This window comes from Cajanus cajan, chromosome 4 (genome assembly GCF_000230855.2).
Source record: "Cajanus cajan strain Asha chromosome 4, NIPB_CcT2T_4, whole genome shotgun sequence".
In the NCBI taxonomy this organism is placed as follows: Eukaryota; Viridiplantae; Streptophyta; class Magnoliopsida; order Fabales; family Fabaceae; genus Cajanus; species Cajanus cajan.
In genome coordinates, this window is record NC_138520.1 from 57,128,877 (window position 1) to 57,146,320 (window position 17,444).

At 35.1% G+C, this 17,444-nt stretch overlaps 1 protein-coding gene across 1 annotated transcript; it reads left to right on the forward strand.

The window, feature by feature from the left end:
- The first annotated feature begins 6,068 nt into the window (after window positions 1–6,068).
- On the forward strand, window positions 6,069–15,504 carry LOC109819237 (putative receptor protein kinase ZmPK1). The gene is made up of 4 exons (XM_083072654.1): window positions 6,069–7,465; window positions 8,255–8,278; window positions 9,000–9,005; window positions 12,549–15,504. The coding sequence occupies exons 1-4, from the start codon at window positions 6,174–6,176 to the stop codon at window positions 13,612–13,614; spliced, it is 2,388 nt and encodes a 795-aa protein (XP_082928780.1). The 5' UTR covers window positions 6,069–6,173; the 3' UTR covers window positions 13,615–15,504.
- Window positions 15,505–17,444: the final 1,940 nt, after the last annotated feature.

Here is a 17,444-nt window from a genome sequence, read left to right on the forward strand (position 1 = left end):
ATGACGCATGAGTTCCATCATTTGCGCCATCTGCTCTTTAAGCTGTGAAAGCTCGGTTGTGAGCTTCTTGTTTTGCTCCTCCAATGCTTCCATTTTCTTGATTTTCCGTGCGCGCGTAAGGATAGAGAGATGACCAGCCACTTTCTAAAATGAATGTTTAGTTAGTTTATTTTATGGAATGAATACACTCTTTAACACGAGCTTGATAAACCTCCATCTTTAAGGCGCTGCCTTTTTAAGACGGAAGTTTACCACCCTTCTTTATCTATGATTTCTCCCCAACGGAGAATCTCTATAGTCATGGGTCTCTTTCACTCATGTCAAGAGGTATTGGTGATCCTAAAATGTATGTTTTCATGAGGATGCATGATGTCTTATTGGTAATGATGTACATGCTCCTCACTTTTATTATATTCTCACACATGGTCTTTCCTCTCATGTCATGGTTTTTTATGCATGGGGATTATTTTTAGACCTTATCACGAGGTTATTTATTAATGCACAAACAATGTCACATAACGAATGCACAAACAATTCACTCATCCACGAACAGTCACGAGTGAATTACGAGGTAGGGGTCTCCTGCAGAAAAGTGCATATTCAAGGAGGATCTAACTGTTCTCACTTGGTCAAAGGCCCCCAAGGTGCCCCCATTATAGGGACCCAATTCCTCTCGTCGTAGGTCGATGGAAAGCTCCAACGCACCGTCGGACTCAAGTTCATGGTTATCACCTTGAGTGATGCTTTTCGACAACGGTCTCATAGGCTCCTATAAACCCATCAACCGGCCGTACTAACATCCACTCCCTATGGATTACCACTCATGCCCCCGGGTATAGAGGGAACTGTTGTGTGCAAAGGTTTGTGTGCAATTTGTATTTCAAAACAATTGCGGAAATTAAACAAACAACAGTTATTAAAAGCCATATAATAAATCATGTTATCATACAAGCAAAGGGTAATGAAGTAATTTTAACTATTATTTGTTAAGATAATCTGTCACTAAATGGGACTGACTCTCGAAGCTTCCCCAGTGAAGTCGCCATCTGTCGCCACCGGCCCGAAACGGGGCTTTCGGCATTCGCGAAGGATGGTTGGACTCGTTTATTTTGTTTAAAAATAGTGGATTGCTAGAATGACTTATTCTCAAACTGAAACCTCGTCAAACGAGCAATTTTATTAAAAGGCTCACTAATCCATATTAATCCCAAGCGGGACCCTCCATGGATTAGTGGTTTTCATAAAGGAGGGTTCGTGGAGTCGCCACCAATGTTTTACTCAAAACATTGGAAAAAGGGATAAGGCAATTGATTTAAAAATCAACTTTGGCCACTACAACCAGAGTTGGGTAAGGGAGTCGGTTACGCGTGGGGAAGGTGTTAGCACCCCACAGCGCCCCTTTCGGGTTCCCTATGACAGATTATTTTTAACAGAACAGTATAAAATTACTAAATTACCCCTATTTATTCTAAGCAATTATAAATTGACTATCTACATGATGACAGTTTAAATATTCACACAGAAAGCAGTAAAAGGAAGGATTGAAGGGAAACCTCTTGAAGCGTGCTTTTATAAAAATGAACTGGGAAGCGTTTTGGCGTTCCCTCGCTCTACAAGCCCGCTCCTCGCTCTCCTAGAACAAAATTTTAACTAAGGGAATCAAAGAGATTTCCCCTCGACTAGGTTCGGATCTCCAAGCTAAGTGCTCGGAATTCCAGAACTTCGTCGGATCGACTCCCAGAGAGATTTCTAGGGCAGAACACTGCTCAAAAACCCCAGAATACTCAAGGAGGGAGTCAAAACTGAGTGAAAAAGTGTGGAATGACGTCCAATTGACGTCATATTTATAGGGAATAGACGCAGTACGGCCTACAGGGCCAATACGGCCGTATTGAAATTTTTGAACTTCAATACGGTCGTATTGGAGTTCAATACGGTCGTATTGAAAGTCAGAAATTTCAATACGCCCGTATTGAGTTCGCAGCGGTCGTATTGAAGTGTCAATACGGTCGTACTGACTTCAGTATGGCCGTATTGAAGCTTCAATACGGCCGTATTGAGTTCAGTACGGCCGTATTGGGCTTTTTCCCTCCACTTCTTTATTTTGAACTATTCTAAGACCTCTGGACCTACAGAGAACCCTCCTAGGGCCTTCGAGGAGTCCTTCTGGTTGATTATCCTTCAGTCTTCGAGAGTCTTCAAGCTTTATTTCCGACCCGGACAATTTTAGGGGTCTACAATGAGATCAAAATTTTCATAAAATTCTCTATATTTTCAAAGGTCCAAACTTAGAAGAACACCTTCTCCTTAAGAACCTTCACAAAGGAATCCTTCCTTTGTGCCTAGGTTTCGGATTCTTCTTCTTCTTCTTCTTCAAGAAGATTGCCACGCTACCTTAGTTGCTTCATTCAAACTCCAAGGAGTTTGGTTCCATGTTCTTAATCACTTCAACTAGTCTATTCCATCATTTTATATAGTTATATGATGTTGAGTTGGAAAGTAACCAATTATGAGAAAATTGTTATATAAATTAAGTTGTATGTTGATTAAGTTGAATGGTAGAAAATTCTTGAAGTTGTTTCAGTTGTGGATTGTACATGTTGTGCATGTTTTCTAAAGTTGAAAGTTGAAGAACTAGAGGAAAATTAAGTTGTTTTAAGTTATAAATATACCCTTGTAGGGAAGTTGTTTTTTAAAAATTTGACACCTCTAGGTTTTTAAGTTGAAAATTGTATGAGGGTCATGTCAAGTCATACTTACTACAAATAACCAAAAAATTCAGGCACAAAGTTGGGGTTAAAATTCCTAATTGAGTGTTGGAAGGGTGTGTGATATTTAAACGATAGGCGAAAAGCTAATTCCATTAGGGCTGGTTGATACGTACCAATGTCGTGCTAGGTTTGCTCCTAATAAGTTGTTCTAAATCTCGATGGTAGTACTAGATCGATCTTCCTAATTTAAGTGGTGTGATATGAGACATCAAAAGTTGTTGACCTAGCTTGATTGCCAAACTTTATTCTAACTTGGTCCTAAAAAGTGTTTGACATTGTTTCTGACTTGGTCCAAAGAAGGGATAGATGTTGTAAGTTTAGTAGGGTTAATCCATTTAAACTGCTCACAAGTTGTATGAGATCTTCAAAGTTGATAATGCATATAAGTTGTTAAAGTTTTTAAGTTGCATATTTTAATTTGATTTGTGAAGTTTTTTTTTAAGTTACATAGTTATGTATGTTGAAAGTTGTGTATAAGTTGTATAGTTCATATAGAATATTGATCGTTGTGTTGTTTAAATTGGAAGTTGATGCTTATAATCTTTTCATGTATATGTTGATGCCTTGTACACAAGCTTACTCTTATGTTTTCATGTGTTGGATTACAATGATCATATTTGATATGAGAGGAGATCAATATTAGGTTAAGGGTTTTGCTTGGAGGAAAATGTGGTCATGTTTGTGAATGATTATGTTTCGATGCTACTCTAGTGTAACTTGTATAGATTCCTTGAATGGTGTTAGGATTTTGCTTTTGTTTTTTGATTTGTACATATTTGTATATGTAGACAGGGAGATTGTATCACCATTAGGGGATTTATATTTTTAGTCATATATCCAAGAACTGTTTTATGTCTCTCTCTCTCTCTCTCTCTCTCTCTCTATATATATATATATATATATATATATATATATATTGCATGGTAAGGTAGTGTATTCTTTTATGTTTTTTTATTGTTTTGTTTGTTATACTCATTCGATGGCCTGTTGAGTTGTTACACTTTATAGCACCATAGTTGGTTGAGTCTTTTTGAGAACTACTCTATAGGGTTGGTCCCATTGTGTTTCTATTGTTAAGCCATTTCAGTTGTGTTCTACTGTTTGTAAGTGTTACCTTCTGGTCAAGTAGTGTGACGTGTTATAGGTGTGGTGGAGTCCACTTTATCAAAAATTGTATAGCCAAGGAATTCGAGTGCTTTTAATGCAACAAGTTTAGTCAATTGACTAACGACTAGCTTGTGCCAAGACTACTTAGGCTAGAGGTGAACCAAGAATTGAGCGGTCAATTGTTATGGGTTGTGTGTTTGGCTTGATGGGAGTTAAAGTTTCCATGTTTGATGATCTTGTGAAAAAGAAGTGTGAGGTTGCTGGTAATTCCTTATTTGTACTTTTTGACTCAAGTGTTGAACCCTCTTTCATATTTTTTTGACTCAAGGTCAACTTGATATGCTTTCCATTATTTGGGTTGGATGTGATTATATGCTAATATTTTGATAGATCATGCTAAGCAGTTGATGTTTCCTGATGTTGTGAAGGATACGATAATTTTAGCCAAGAAAGTGGATAATCTCTTGTAAAAGAGAGCTCAGTGCTATGTTTTTCTCTTCTTTAATTGATGGGAATGAGTAGATATTGCATCTAGTTAATGTGGTCAATGGCTTCCCTTATGTGTTTCTAGGTGAAGTTCCACGATTGCCTCCTAAGGGAGAGGCAAAGTTCTCTATTGACTTGGTTTCAAGTGCAATACTAGTGTTAATAACTTATTATAGGATGGTTTCAACTAAGTTTGTCTAAGCTGAAGAATTAATTAAGTTGAAGATCTCTTGGAGAAATAGATGATCAGACCAAGTGTGTCTTTGTAGGGAGCATTAGTGTTGCTAATGAAGAAGGACAGTGGTTTAAGGTTGTCTTTGGACTTCCACCAATTGAACAAGTTGACCATCAAGAAAAAATATTCACTATCTTAGATAGATGACTTGATGGACCAACTTAAAGGAGTTTTAGTGTTCTTTGAGTTTGATTTGAGATTTGGTTATCATCAGATAAGAATGAAGGATGATGACAAATTGAAGACGATGTTCAAGACTCGGTATGATCATTAATTATGAGTATGTGGTGATGTCCTTTGGTGTGGCCAATGCTCCAACTATTTTCATGGGTTAATGAATTGAATTTTCAGCCCTAGATAAGATTGTGATTGTATTCATTAATGATATTCTTATATATTTAGGCTCTCTGGAGTAGCATATGAAAACATCTTATGTTAGTTTTAGAGTGTTGAGAGAAAAGTAATTGTTTATCAAGTTGTCAAAGTATGAGTTCTAACTAAATGAAATGAAGTTTCTAGGTCATGTAATTTCAGTTGAAAGAATTGCAGTGGATTCAACAAAAATTGAAATAGTATTATAACTAAAGCATCTCAAGATAACTTGTTTTGCAATCTTTTCTTTTTCATCATTCTTAAAACTCTACATCTATTTGCTTCCTTAATTATGATTTATTTAATATAATTTTTTTTACATAAAATACTATTTTGAAACACTTTCCAAAACAAATATCTATAATATTCAAGAAAGTAGTTTATGAACAATATATCATTTTACAAAAAATACTTTTTAGAACAGATAAACGATTTTAGAAAATATATTATGAAATAAATATATCATTTTGTATAATACTTTTCAAAATAAACTCATACTATTTTCTAGAAAGTAATTTTTAAAAGAGAAGATGCAAGGAACATAACTACATATAATTTTTTTTGAGTAATTTATGAACACTTTCATCGTTTCATACCAAACTTTTAGAATTTCTACCATCGTTTTAATTCCATACCGTGTGCTACATGGCTAGGACTACAATTCTCCAATTACCAGTTTCCAATTTCGCGAGTTTTGACGCAGACCTTACAAATTAAACACGAAGTCCGTCAACCTAAGTCAATAATTATTTATCTATAAATTTAAATACATTTTTAATTCATTAAATTTAAAATAAATTTATTTTTAATCACTTAAATTTAAAATTATTATTTTTAATTACGTAATTTTTAAAAATTATTATAATTTTTTAAATCACTAAGAACATATATGAAAATGATACATCGAGACAATTACGTAATATTAAATAAATTTAATGTGATATTTTTACTAATACAAACACTAATAAATAAATTTTATAAAAAAATATTTGAAAGATTTTCTAATAAAATTTGGATATAAAAATTAAAATATTTTTTTTTAAATTACAGAAATGAAGACCAATGTTAAATTTAAAAAAAAATAAAAATAAATTTAAAAATTTAAAAATTTAAAAGAATAAAAAGATATTTGAGATCTATATATAACATGTACACCATGACAGTACATAAGGCCAAGACACCCATATTGTGTATTAATTTGCATGATGAACGTGGCTTCCACAATCTTACTATTTCTACTCGCTTTCTCTTTCCACGCTTCACACTCTTCTTCTTCATCACTCACCAAGGGCTCATCCCTCTCCGTAGAAAAACCGAACGACGTTATCGTCTCCCCAAACGCCGTTTTCTCCGCTGGCTTCGTGGCCATCGGTGAAAACGCCTACACCTTCGCCATATGGTTCACACAAACTCAAACTCAAACTCATTCCCACCCCACAATGGTGTGGATGGCGAACCGTGAAAACCCCGTTAACGGAAAACGCTCCAAGCTCTCCCTCTTACAAACGGGTAACCTCGTATTATTCGACGCAGGTCAACAAAACGTGTGGTCCTCAAACACCGTTTCATTAGCCCTAACGGAGTTGCGTCTGAAAGACGATGGAAACCTCGTGTTGCATGAGTTTCAAGGAGGAAATTCTCTTCTTCTGTGGCAAAGCTTTGACTTCCCCACTCACACTCTCCTTCCGGGTCAACCTCTTACGCGACACACGCAACTCGTGTCTTCACGAAGCGAGAGTAACCACTCTTCCGGTTTCTACAAACTCTTCTTCGACGATGACAACGTTCTTCGTCTTATCTACGATGGCCCTGATGTTTCCAGCGTTTACTGGCCAAACCCGTGGCTGGTAAGTTGGGACGCTGGAAGGTCCACTTACAATAGCAGTAGATTTGCGGCGTTGGATTCACTCGGAAGATTCCTTTCATCCGATGATTTCACTTTCAAAACTTCTGATTATGGTGTTGTGAACAAGAGAAGGTTGAAGATTGATTGTGATGGCAACCTAAGAGTGTATACCATGCGTGATGATGAGTCAAATAGGTGGTTTGTTTCGTGGCAAGCTAGGGCTGACACGTGTAACATCCATGGGATTTGTGGGGCTAACAGTGTGTGTAGTTATGATGCTAAAGTTGGAAGGAAGTGTTCGTGTCTTCCTGGGCATAGAGTGAAGAATCATAGCGATTGGTCTTATGGATGTGAGCCCTTGTTTGTTTTCACTTGCAATGGAAGTGAGTCTAGCTTCTTGGAGATGCCGGGGGTTGAGATTTATGGCTATGATTCTAATTATTCTGAGCCGAATACTTTAGCCTATTGTGAGAATTTGTGCTTGGAAGATTGCAATTGTAAGGGGTTTCAGTACTCGTACAATGATGGTGAGAACCATTTCAAGTGCTACACCAAGTCACAACTTCTCAATGGGAGAAGTACACCGAATTTCCAAGGAACTATGTACTTGAGAGTTCCGAAAAATCATAGCCGTTTTCATCAGGAATCGTTTGTTGAGAAGGAGCGAAATGCGGAAGCACCGGATCAAGTTAATTAGAGATAGAGAGAAGTAAGTAGAGAGACAAGAAAAATAAATACACACCAAGTTTACGTGGAAACTCCAAAGACGGAGAAAAAACCACGGGCGATCAAGAGCAAGATAATTCCACTATGTAGAAATAGGAGAGTACAAGAAGTTCTCTAATATCATGAGAACAAAGATAATCTCTCAAATATAGACTAAAAATACTCTCTTGAATCTTTCCTCTCTATGTATGATTTTTCTCAAGTGTGTAGATTGCTGAATCAATTGCAATTTGCTCCAAATGCTTGATGCCTTATATAGGCATTGAGAAGAAGCGTATGCACCCAGAATAAGGAAACCTGGAACAAAACAAGGAGCAAAAAAGAGGAAACCATGCATAGAATCATGGCCTAAAATCAAGGAAACGTGTTTTCCTTAAAACAGGAAATATGGAAGAAATTTGTGCCATAACTTTACAATCTCCACCTTGGCTCAAATTTAATAAGTTGCTCATCGCCAGATAAAGCCCCAGAGGGGCAATCATTTGTTGTAGAGACCAACCAAGCCCAAACAATGCTGAAACTTGGCATTCGGAAGTGGCTTAGTAAGCATATCTGCTGGATTCTCAGATGTATGTACCTTTTGTAGTAGAACTTCACCAATAGTAACAATATCTCGGATAAAGTGATGTTTAACATCTATGTGTTTGGTCTTGTCGTGGTAACGACTATTCTTAGTCAAATGAATGGCACTCTGACTATCACAAAATACAGTAAGAACATCTTGTGTGAGACCAAGTTCTTTGACCAAACCTCGGATCCAGAGAGCCTCTTTCACACCCTCTGTTGCTGAAACATATTCTGCTTCTGTTGTAGATAATGCTGCAATAGATTGAAGTGAAGCTTTCCAACTGATAGCAGAATTACAGAGAGTAAAAATGTAGCCAGAAAGAGATCTTCTTCTATCAAGATCACCACCATAATCCGAATCAACAAAACCTGCAACATTATTAGTTGTAGCTTTGTTTCTGTCAAACACCAAGCCAATATTACTAGTACCTTTAAGATACCGAAAAATCCATTTTACAGCACTCCAGTGATCCTTTCCAGGATTATGCATGTATCGGCTCACCATGCTAACAGCATATGCTAAATCAGGTCTAGTGCACACCATAGCATACATTAAACTGCCAACTGCACTAGCATATGGAACGTGTGACATACGCTCCATCTCTTCTTTTGTTTGTGGGCAAAGGTCTGAAGATAACTTGAAATGTGCAGCAAGTGGAGTAGAAACAGGTTTACAATTATTCATATTAAATCTGTCAAGTAATCTCTCAATATATTTTTGTTGAGATAAGAATAATTTACCAACTTGTCGATCTCTATGAATCTCCATGCCAAGAATTTTCTTAGCTGCACCTAATTCCTTCATCTCAAACTCATCATTGAGTTGAGCTTTCAATTTGTTGATCAAAGACTTGTCACGTGATGCAATCAACATATCATCAACATAAAGTAACAAGTATATGAAAGTTCCATCAGGAAATTGTTGAAAATAAATACAATCATCATATTTACTCCTGGAATAACCTTGCCCAATCATAAAGGAATCAAATTTTTTATACCATTGTCTGGGTGCTTGCTTGAGGCCATATAAAGATTTCTTTAATTGACAAACAAGATGCTCCTTACTAGGAACAACAAATCCCTCAGGCTGATCCATATAAATTTCTTCTTCCAGCTCTCCATGTAGAAAAGCTGTCTTTACATCAAGTTGCTCTAATTCTAAATCAAACAGAGCAACAAAAGCAAGCAAAATACGAATGGAAGTATGACGAACAACAGGTGAGAAAATCTCATTAAAGTCAATACCTTCCTTTTGATAAAAGCCTTTAACGACTAATCGCGCCTTGCATCTAGGATCTTCAACCCCTGGAATGCCATCTTTCTTCTTATAGATCCATTTACACCTTAGAGGTCGTTTGCCTTTGGGGAGCTTTGTCAAATTCCAAGTGTTGTTCTTGTGAAGACTTTCAATTTCTTCATTCATAGCCACTAGCCACTTAGCAGAATCAACACAAGAAACAGCTTCACTATAGCTGGCAGGTTCAACATCATCATTTACCTCTTGTGCAATTGACAATGCATAAGCAGTCAAATTGTCATCAGTGTATCTAGCTGGCAATTTTATCTGTCTTCTTGTCCTATCTCGTGCAATATTATATTCTTCCTGTTGCTGAATAGGATGATCATCACCATGATCATCAATGCTAGACTCAGTGGTAGAGGAAGATGGAACATCAACATTAGGAGCTACAGATTTTAACTCTAACTCCACCTTCTCGCTAGTACCTTGCAGATTATTAGTACTGGAAGAAGACACAGATGATTGTTTTCCAGAAGATAATAATGCATCCTCATTAAAAGTCACATCTCTACTAAGAATTAATTTTCGTGACTTAAACTCAGAACACCATAAACGATAACCTTTAGATTCAGATGCATAACCAAGAAATATGCACTTAATAGCTCTAGGAGCTAATTTTCCATCATTAACATGTGCATATGCAGGACATCCAAAAATTCTTAAATTAGAATAATCAATAGGATTACCTGACCAAATTTCTTCTGGAATCTTGAAATTAAGTGAAGAGTGTGGAGATCGGTTGATCAAGTAGCAAGCTGTAGATGCTGCCTCGACCCACAACTCACGTTGATGCCATAACCCAGCATTTGAGAGCATACAACGAGCTCTCTCAAGGATAGTTCTGTTTAAACGTTCTGCAACACCATTCTGCTGGGGTTTACCTGGAATGGTTTTGTGTCTAGCAATACCATGATTTGCGCAGAACTCATTAAAGTCACCTTCACAGAACTCCAATCCATTATCCGTTCTGAGCTTCTTGACTTTCTTTCCTGTCTGAGTTTCAACAAAAGTTTTCCACTTCTTAAAAGTGGGGAATGTTTCATTTTTGTGCCTTAGAAAATAGACCCAGACTTTACGAGAAAAATCATCAATAATAGTCATCATATAACGGCATCCTCCATAAGATGGAACTTTAGAAGGACCCCAAAGATCAGAATGAATGTAATCAAGGGTACCTTTTGTGCGGTGAGTTGCAGTGGAGAAGCTAACTCTTTTCTGCTTCCCAAAGACACAATGTTCACAAAACTCCAACTTACCGATGCCTTGATTACCAAGGAGACCTTGCTTGCTCAGAAGGTGCATGCCTTTTTCACTCATATGGCCCAGGCGCATGTGCCATAATTTGGTGGCATCTTTATCAGACATAGAAGATGAGACAGCTGCTGATCCTGTCACTATAGATCCTTGCAAGATATACAAACTACCAATACAGTTAGCTTTTAATAAAACAATAGCACCTTTTGATACCTTTAGAACTCCACCTTCAGCTGAATACTTGCACCCAAGAGACTCTAGGGTGCCAAGAGAAATTAGATTTCGCTTCAAGTCAGGAATAAAGCGAACATTGGAAAGAGTCTTGATAGTGCCATCATGAGTCTTGATCTGAATAGTACCTATTCCTGCAATCTTGCATTGGGTGTCATTACCCATCAAGACAACACCACTATCAACAGGTTCAAGAGTGGTGAATAAGTCCTTATAAGGACACATATGAAATGTACATCCAGAATCAAGAATCCATTCAGTTTTGCTCCTCTTATCAGAAGAGACAGATATCATAACATCACCATCAGAATCAGTTTCAACATTAGCAGCTTCAGCAGGATTTTTACCTTTTTCTTGCCTTTATTGTTTCTTTTTCAAGATAAAGCAGTCGGAGATATCATGCTCAAATTTCTTGCAATAACGACAGGTTTTGTTGGATTTACGCCCTCTGGATTTGGATCTACTTTTCTTGTTACTGGTACTCCCTTTTTCTTGAGTTCTACCCCTGACACTTAAACCCTCACCCTTGTCCTCAGAGTGGATATCAAGATCAAACTTTTCTTTGGACAACAAATTAGATTTAACATCTTCAAAGGATAAGGTATCATTGTTGCTATACAACATAATTTCTTTAAAGTGTTTATAGGTAGAAGGTAATGAGACAATCAACAAAACAGCTTTATCTTCATCATCAATTTTAATTTCAATATTTTCCAAATCCATGATAATAGAATTAAACTCATTAAGATGAGATTGAATAGGAGTACCTTCGACCATACGAATCGTATATAGTCTTTCTTTGAGACGAAGCTTGTTTGCGAGACTTTTGGTCATATAAAGAGATTCCAATTTCAGCCACAAAGCAGCAGCGGTTGTTTCATTTGCTACTTCACGAAGAACCTCCTTGGACAAGCATAGTTGGATTGCTGAAAGCGCCTTTTCATCCAACTCGTCCCATTGCTCATCAGTCATGTTGACCGGCTTTTTGGCTTTTCCATCTAAAGCTTTCTTCAATCCATTCTGTGTAAGAACGGCTTTCATTTGGACTTTCCAAATAGAAAAACAAATCTTGCCATCAAACTTCTCAATGTCAAATTTAGTGACGGTAGACATATTGAATCTCTAATTAAACAAGTAGCTCTGATACCACTTGTTGGGTATCAGAAAGAATGAGCGAAATGCGGAAGCACCGGATCAAGTTAATTAGAGATAGAGAGAAGTAAGTAGAGAGACAAGAAAAATAAATACACACCAAGTTTACGTGGAAACTCCAAAGACGGAGAAAAAACCACGGGCGATCAAGAGCAAGATAATTCCACTATGTAGAAATAGGAGAGTACAAGAAGTTCTCTAATATCATGAGAACAAAGATAATCTCTCAAATATAGACTAAAAATACTCTCTTGAATCTTTCCTCTCTATGTATGATTTTTCTCAAGTGTGTAGATTGCTGAATCAATTGCAATTTGCTCCAAATGCTTGATGCCTTATATAGGCATTGAGAAGAAGCGTATGCACCCAGAATAAGGAAACCTGGAACAAAACAAGGAGCAAAAAAGAGGAAACCATGCATAGAATCATGGCCTAAAATCAAGGAAACGTGTTTTCCTTAAAACAGGAAATATGGAAGAAATTTGTGCCATAACTTTACAGTTTTGTGCAGATTCCAAGAGTGTATGCTGGAGATCATGTAAGCCGGATTTTGAGATTTTTTCTTTGGGTTGCTGTTGCGGTTGGTGGTTTTGAAACCGTTTGCATTTTTGTTGTGTGGGTTTTCGTAGTTAGGACACGCCAAAAGTCTTCTACAGATCAGAATGGGTACCATGTTGTGACTAATAGGTTCAGAAAATATAGTTATTCTGAATTGAAGAAGGCCACAAAGGGGTTCAGTGAAGAGATTGGAAAGGGTGGAGGAGGGGTTGTGTACAAAGGCATTTTATCAGATCAAAGACATGCTGCAATCAAGAGACTCTATGAAGCTAAACAAGGAGAAGGGGAATTCCTTGCTGAAGTCAGCATCATTGGAAGGCTTAACCACATGAACTTGATTGAAATGTGGGGTTATTGTGCTGAGGGAAAGCATAGGTTGTTGGTGTATGAGTACATGGAGAATGGTTCTTTGGCACAAAAACTCTCATCCAACACACTTGATTGGGATAAGAGATATAACATTGCTCTTGGAGTGGCAAGAGTTCTAGCATATTTGCATGAAGAATGTTTGGAGTGGATTTTGCATTGTGATATAAAACCCCAAAACATACTTCTTGATTCTAGTTATGAACCCAAGGTAGCAGATTTTGGGCTGTCCAAGCTACTAAACAGAAACAACCTCAACAATTCAAGTTTTTCAATGATCAGAGGAACAAGAGGGTATATGGCACCTGAATGGGTTCTGAACTTAGCAATCACCTCAAAGGTTGATGTTTACAGCTATGGAATTGTTCTTTTGGAGATGATAACTGGGAAGAGTCCAATCCAAAACATTGATGGAGAAGACTCGTATAATGGAAGGTTGGTAACTTGGGTGAGAGAGAAAAGAAGTGGCACGTCTTGGCTAGAGCACATAATTGATCCTGCAATTAAAACAAATTATGATGAATGTAAGATGGAGATTTTGGTTAAAGTGGCTTTGCATTGCGTTGAGGAAGACAAAGATATAAGACCCACCATGAGCCAAGTGCTGGAAATGCTTCAAAGCCATGAAAGTGATCCTCAGTAATACTAATGGTCCACCGTGCACCACGTAAAATAATCAATTATTGATGGTTGCTTTACACATACCAAGTACTCACGGCACAATAAGAGAATAGTCTTCTCACAAACCAAGTAGATTTTAGATTTTTGTTGCTTATACTCTTTTTATTTTTAATCTTTGTAATAGTTTTATATTTTTCTCATTCCTGTTTTAGTGTTTGACTGTCTGTAAACTCATGTTTATAAGGTTGTTTAGTTTAATAAATAAATTTCGTTTGTCTCAAATTTTATAGTTAATTAACCTGAGCTAGCTATTCGTTACATATTAAAACCAATATTTATAGTTGGATAAGTGATAATAGTAATAATCTTTTAAATGAGTCTTTATAATTGAATTTTAATATTAATTATTAATTATTTTTATCTATAATTTAAAAGTTCGTGATTTACTTCTCTCATCTCTTATAATAAGATTTTCATTAGATACGCTCCCTACACACACATATATATATATATATGAGGAGAGATTCACTTACTTCAAGTATAAGTTTACTTGCATTTACTTCACTTAATAATTTATGTTCTATAACAAATTTTAACGATTCAATCGTTAAGTTAAAAGTTGTTAATAGATAGATCAAATTTGCAAATTTTTAAAAAAATTTAAAAATTATTTGAGACTATGTTTCATTAATTCAAATTGTTGAATAATCATTAAAATATTTTATACGTTGATTTGAATATATAAAATGGAGGATTAAATAGTTTTCACTTTTTTTAAAATTGCAGACTAGATCTATGCATTAAAGATTTTTAATCTAACAATTGAATCTTTGAAATTTGATAAGAATGAGTTATTAAGTGGAGTCTAGTAGATTTACTCTTGGAATAAGTAAATTTTTCTTCTCTTTTTATCTATATATATATATATAGGAGATATCAAGTTACCTTCAAAAAAATAAACTTACTCCAAAAACAAGTCTATCCAAATTTACTTTCACTCAATAATTTATATTTTATATTAAATTTTAACCATCAATCTTATCAATTGTAGTATTAGAAGCTGAATCTGGATTCTCTAACGTAGGAGCGTGAAATTTATTATAACTTTTGACGATTTTAACCGTTAGATCATAAAATTAAATAAGATTTTGATACATATGAACAATAATTGTTTTTAACATATATTAACTTTACATAAAGAGAAAGCTTCTCAAAAACAAAATATATAGTTGCAAAGCTCCATCTTCTTTGACCTTTCATCTTTGCCTTCAACTACTTTCGTGAATCCAAAGAGATTAATTGCTCATCATTGTTGCAGCACATCCTCCATAATTGAGTATAGTTGCTATGAAACACCTTCCGTAGCTACTGCAAAGCACCTTCCGTAAAAAACCTTGCATAGGTAGTTGGTGTAGAGCACCAAAAGACACTACGTAGTATCCTGGTAAGGACATTCTCTGAAAAAATATTTCATTTTTCAAAAGACCATGTGTAGCATCTCGATAACTTATATTTGAAACCCTTAAACTAAATGTGTTTTGTTTACGTTTCTTTAATTTATGGTTATATGATAATGAAATTGAGATACTTCAAAATGTACAAATATAAAATTAATTAAAGTTATCATTCTTTTTACTTCTTATTCTTATTTTTCATTCTTCTAAAGGGAAGTATATTATGGAATCTTTAAATGTTGATTGGAAACCAAGAGTAGATATGGAATTTGATAATTTAGAGGCAGCTTGGCAATTTTGGCTTGCTTATGGTGCACATGTTAGTTTTGGAGTTAGGAAATGATATGTGAATTTTAAAAAAGAAGATAGTATTGTTACTTCATGCATATTTGTTTGTTGTAAGGAAGGGCTACGACTAATAGACAAAAGGATGTTTTGGTTAGAAAGTATAGAGTTGAGACTAGAACTAATTGTAAAGTAAGAATTTCTCTTGTGGTGAAAGATGGGAAGTTTATCATCCATGAATTTATAGAGAAACATAAAAACCTTTTGTAACTTCCAGCACTACAAGAAAATGACGATTTTGCGACAGTTATATGGCCTACATTGCGATGGTTAGAACTTCCGCAAAGACACCATTACGACGGTTCACCAACTGTCACAGAAATGTCAGTCACGAGTGAATTTTGCGACGGTTAGTGGAACCGTAGCACAAACCATCCCAAATTAGAATTGCAACCTTTATAGCACCCGACGCACTAACTGCCTCTAAATCAGTCGCTAAATGTTTATTTTTTATTTTATTAAATTTTATAGATGTCTCAAATTCAGCGACGCACTGACTACCTCTAAATCATTCACTAAATGTTTATTTTTTATTTTATTAAATTTTATATTCGTCTCAAATTCGATTGCTATTCTTCTCAAGGATTCTATTTCATAATACTTCACTTTTTAGCATATTTTGTCCTTACTTACACAGTTTCTAGGAAACTTCCTAGAAGGTCACTCATCCCTATATTACTTCAAGTGAAGCAGAATTAACTATGGAGATCTGATGAGATAAGTTACAGAAAAGCAGATACATGTTGTCGGTATAAGTAGTACAAATTAATTCATTTAAGTCATTCTCAACTATACAATCTCATACTTATACTATCTTTGGATCTTTCTCATTCCGGTGTGTCTGAACCGTTATAAATATATAATAATTATATTACTAATAATAATTATATTATATTTAATTAATCTTGATTTATATATATACTTACTTTTATAATTAACAATTTACTTATTTCTATTTAAAATTAATATTATGATACAATTTAAATTATTTATTATAAATTTAAAAGTTTAAATAATAATTTATATATTTTAAAATGAGAAATATTATAATAACACCGGTATAACTTTTACTAAGTATTACACTGCTGAATAATTTTATATTAAATGTGAATTTTGTAAATCCAACCGTTGGATTAAAAGTTTATATCACTTTATATGTTTATATCAAATTTTGTTAAAATTGAACAACTTGAAGGTAATCAAAACGTTCATATTTTAGTATATTTTGAAATGTATATTACGTCAATTTTGTTTTACAAGAATGAAGTATCAAATCATCTTGAATTAATATAAAATTTTGTATATATGATCTAAGAGTAAAAATTTTCAATCTAACAGTTGAATTTATAAAATTCACATTTAATATAAAGTTATTGAGCAGTGTAATACTTAGTAAAAGTTACACTGGTTTTTTTTTATAAGAAAAATAAATTAATGGGAGTACAAGGGGTACCCCAACCCATTACAAAATACAAAGTCACCTAAACAAAATTCAACGTAATCCATACAAAAGGTAATCACCAGATTGTAATGTCTACCACTATTTCAAAACTAGGACCATAAAATGTCTAATAATCAAACAAGTTCAGTAATTAGAAAACCAGATACAAAACTAACACCATTGTGTGTACAGAATCAAAAAGAATCATTATTCTAGAAGTTAAGGCAAATACCAGGGGAAGAAAACCACGCTGAGAATGGGTAAAAAAATGACTTATCGTTGGTCTTAATCCAGTTCCAACTACTTAGTTTGATTAATTCCACTAAACCTGTAATTGCCACCACCTTGTCTTTAAAAATGACATCATTTCTAGCAAGCCACAGAGACCAAATTGTGGCTAACCAAACCACAGACCACCTCATCCTATCTCTACCACTGCATCTAGGAAATCCAATAAAATGAGCAAAATTTTCATGACAGGAGTTGTGTTAAATTGTTGAAACACCAAACCAAGCAAAAATAGATAACCATACAGAATAGGCATAATAACATCCGAATAATAGGTGAGAGGTATTCTCCAAAACTTCACCACACCAAGCGCATCCACTAGCA

Coding starts and splice junctions, on each gene's coding strand:
- LOC109819237 (XM_083072654.1), top strand. CDS start 6,174: ATGATGAACGTGGCTTCCACAATCTTACTATTTCTACTCGCTTTCTCT. Junction 7,466..8,254: donor AGCCGTTTTCATCAGGAATC/GTTTGTTGAGAA, acceptor CACAAAATACAG/TAAGAACATCTTGTGTGAGA.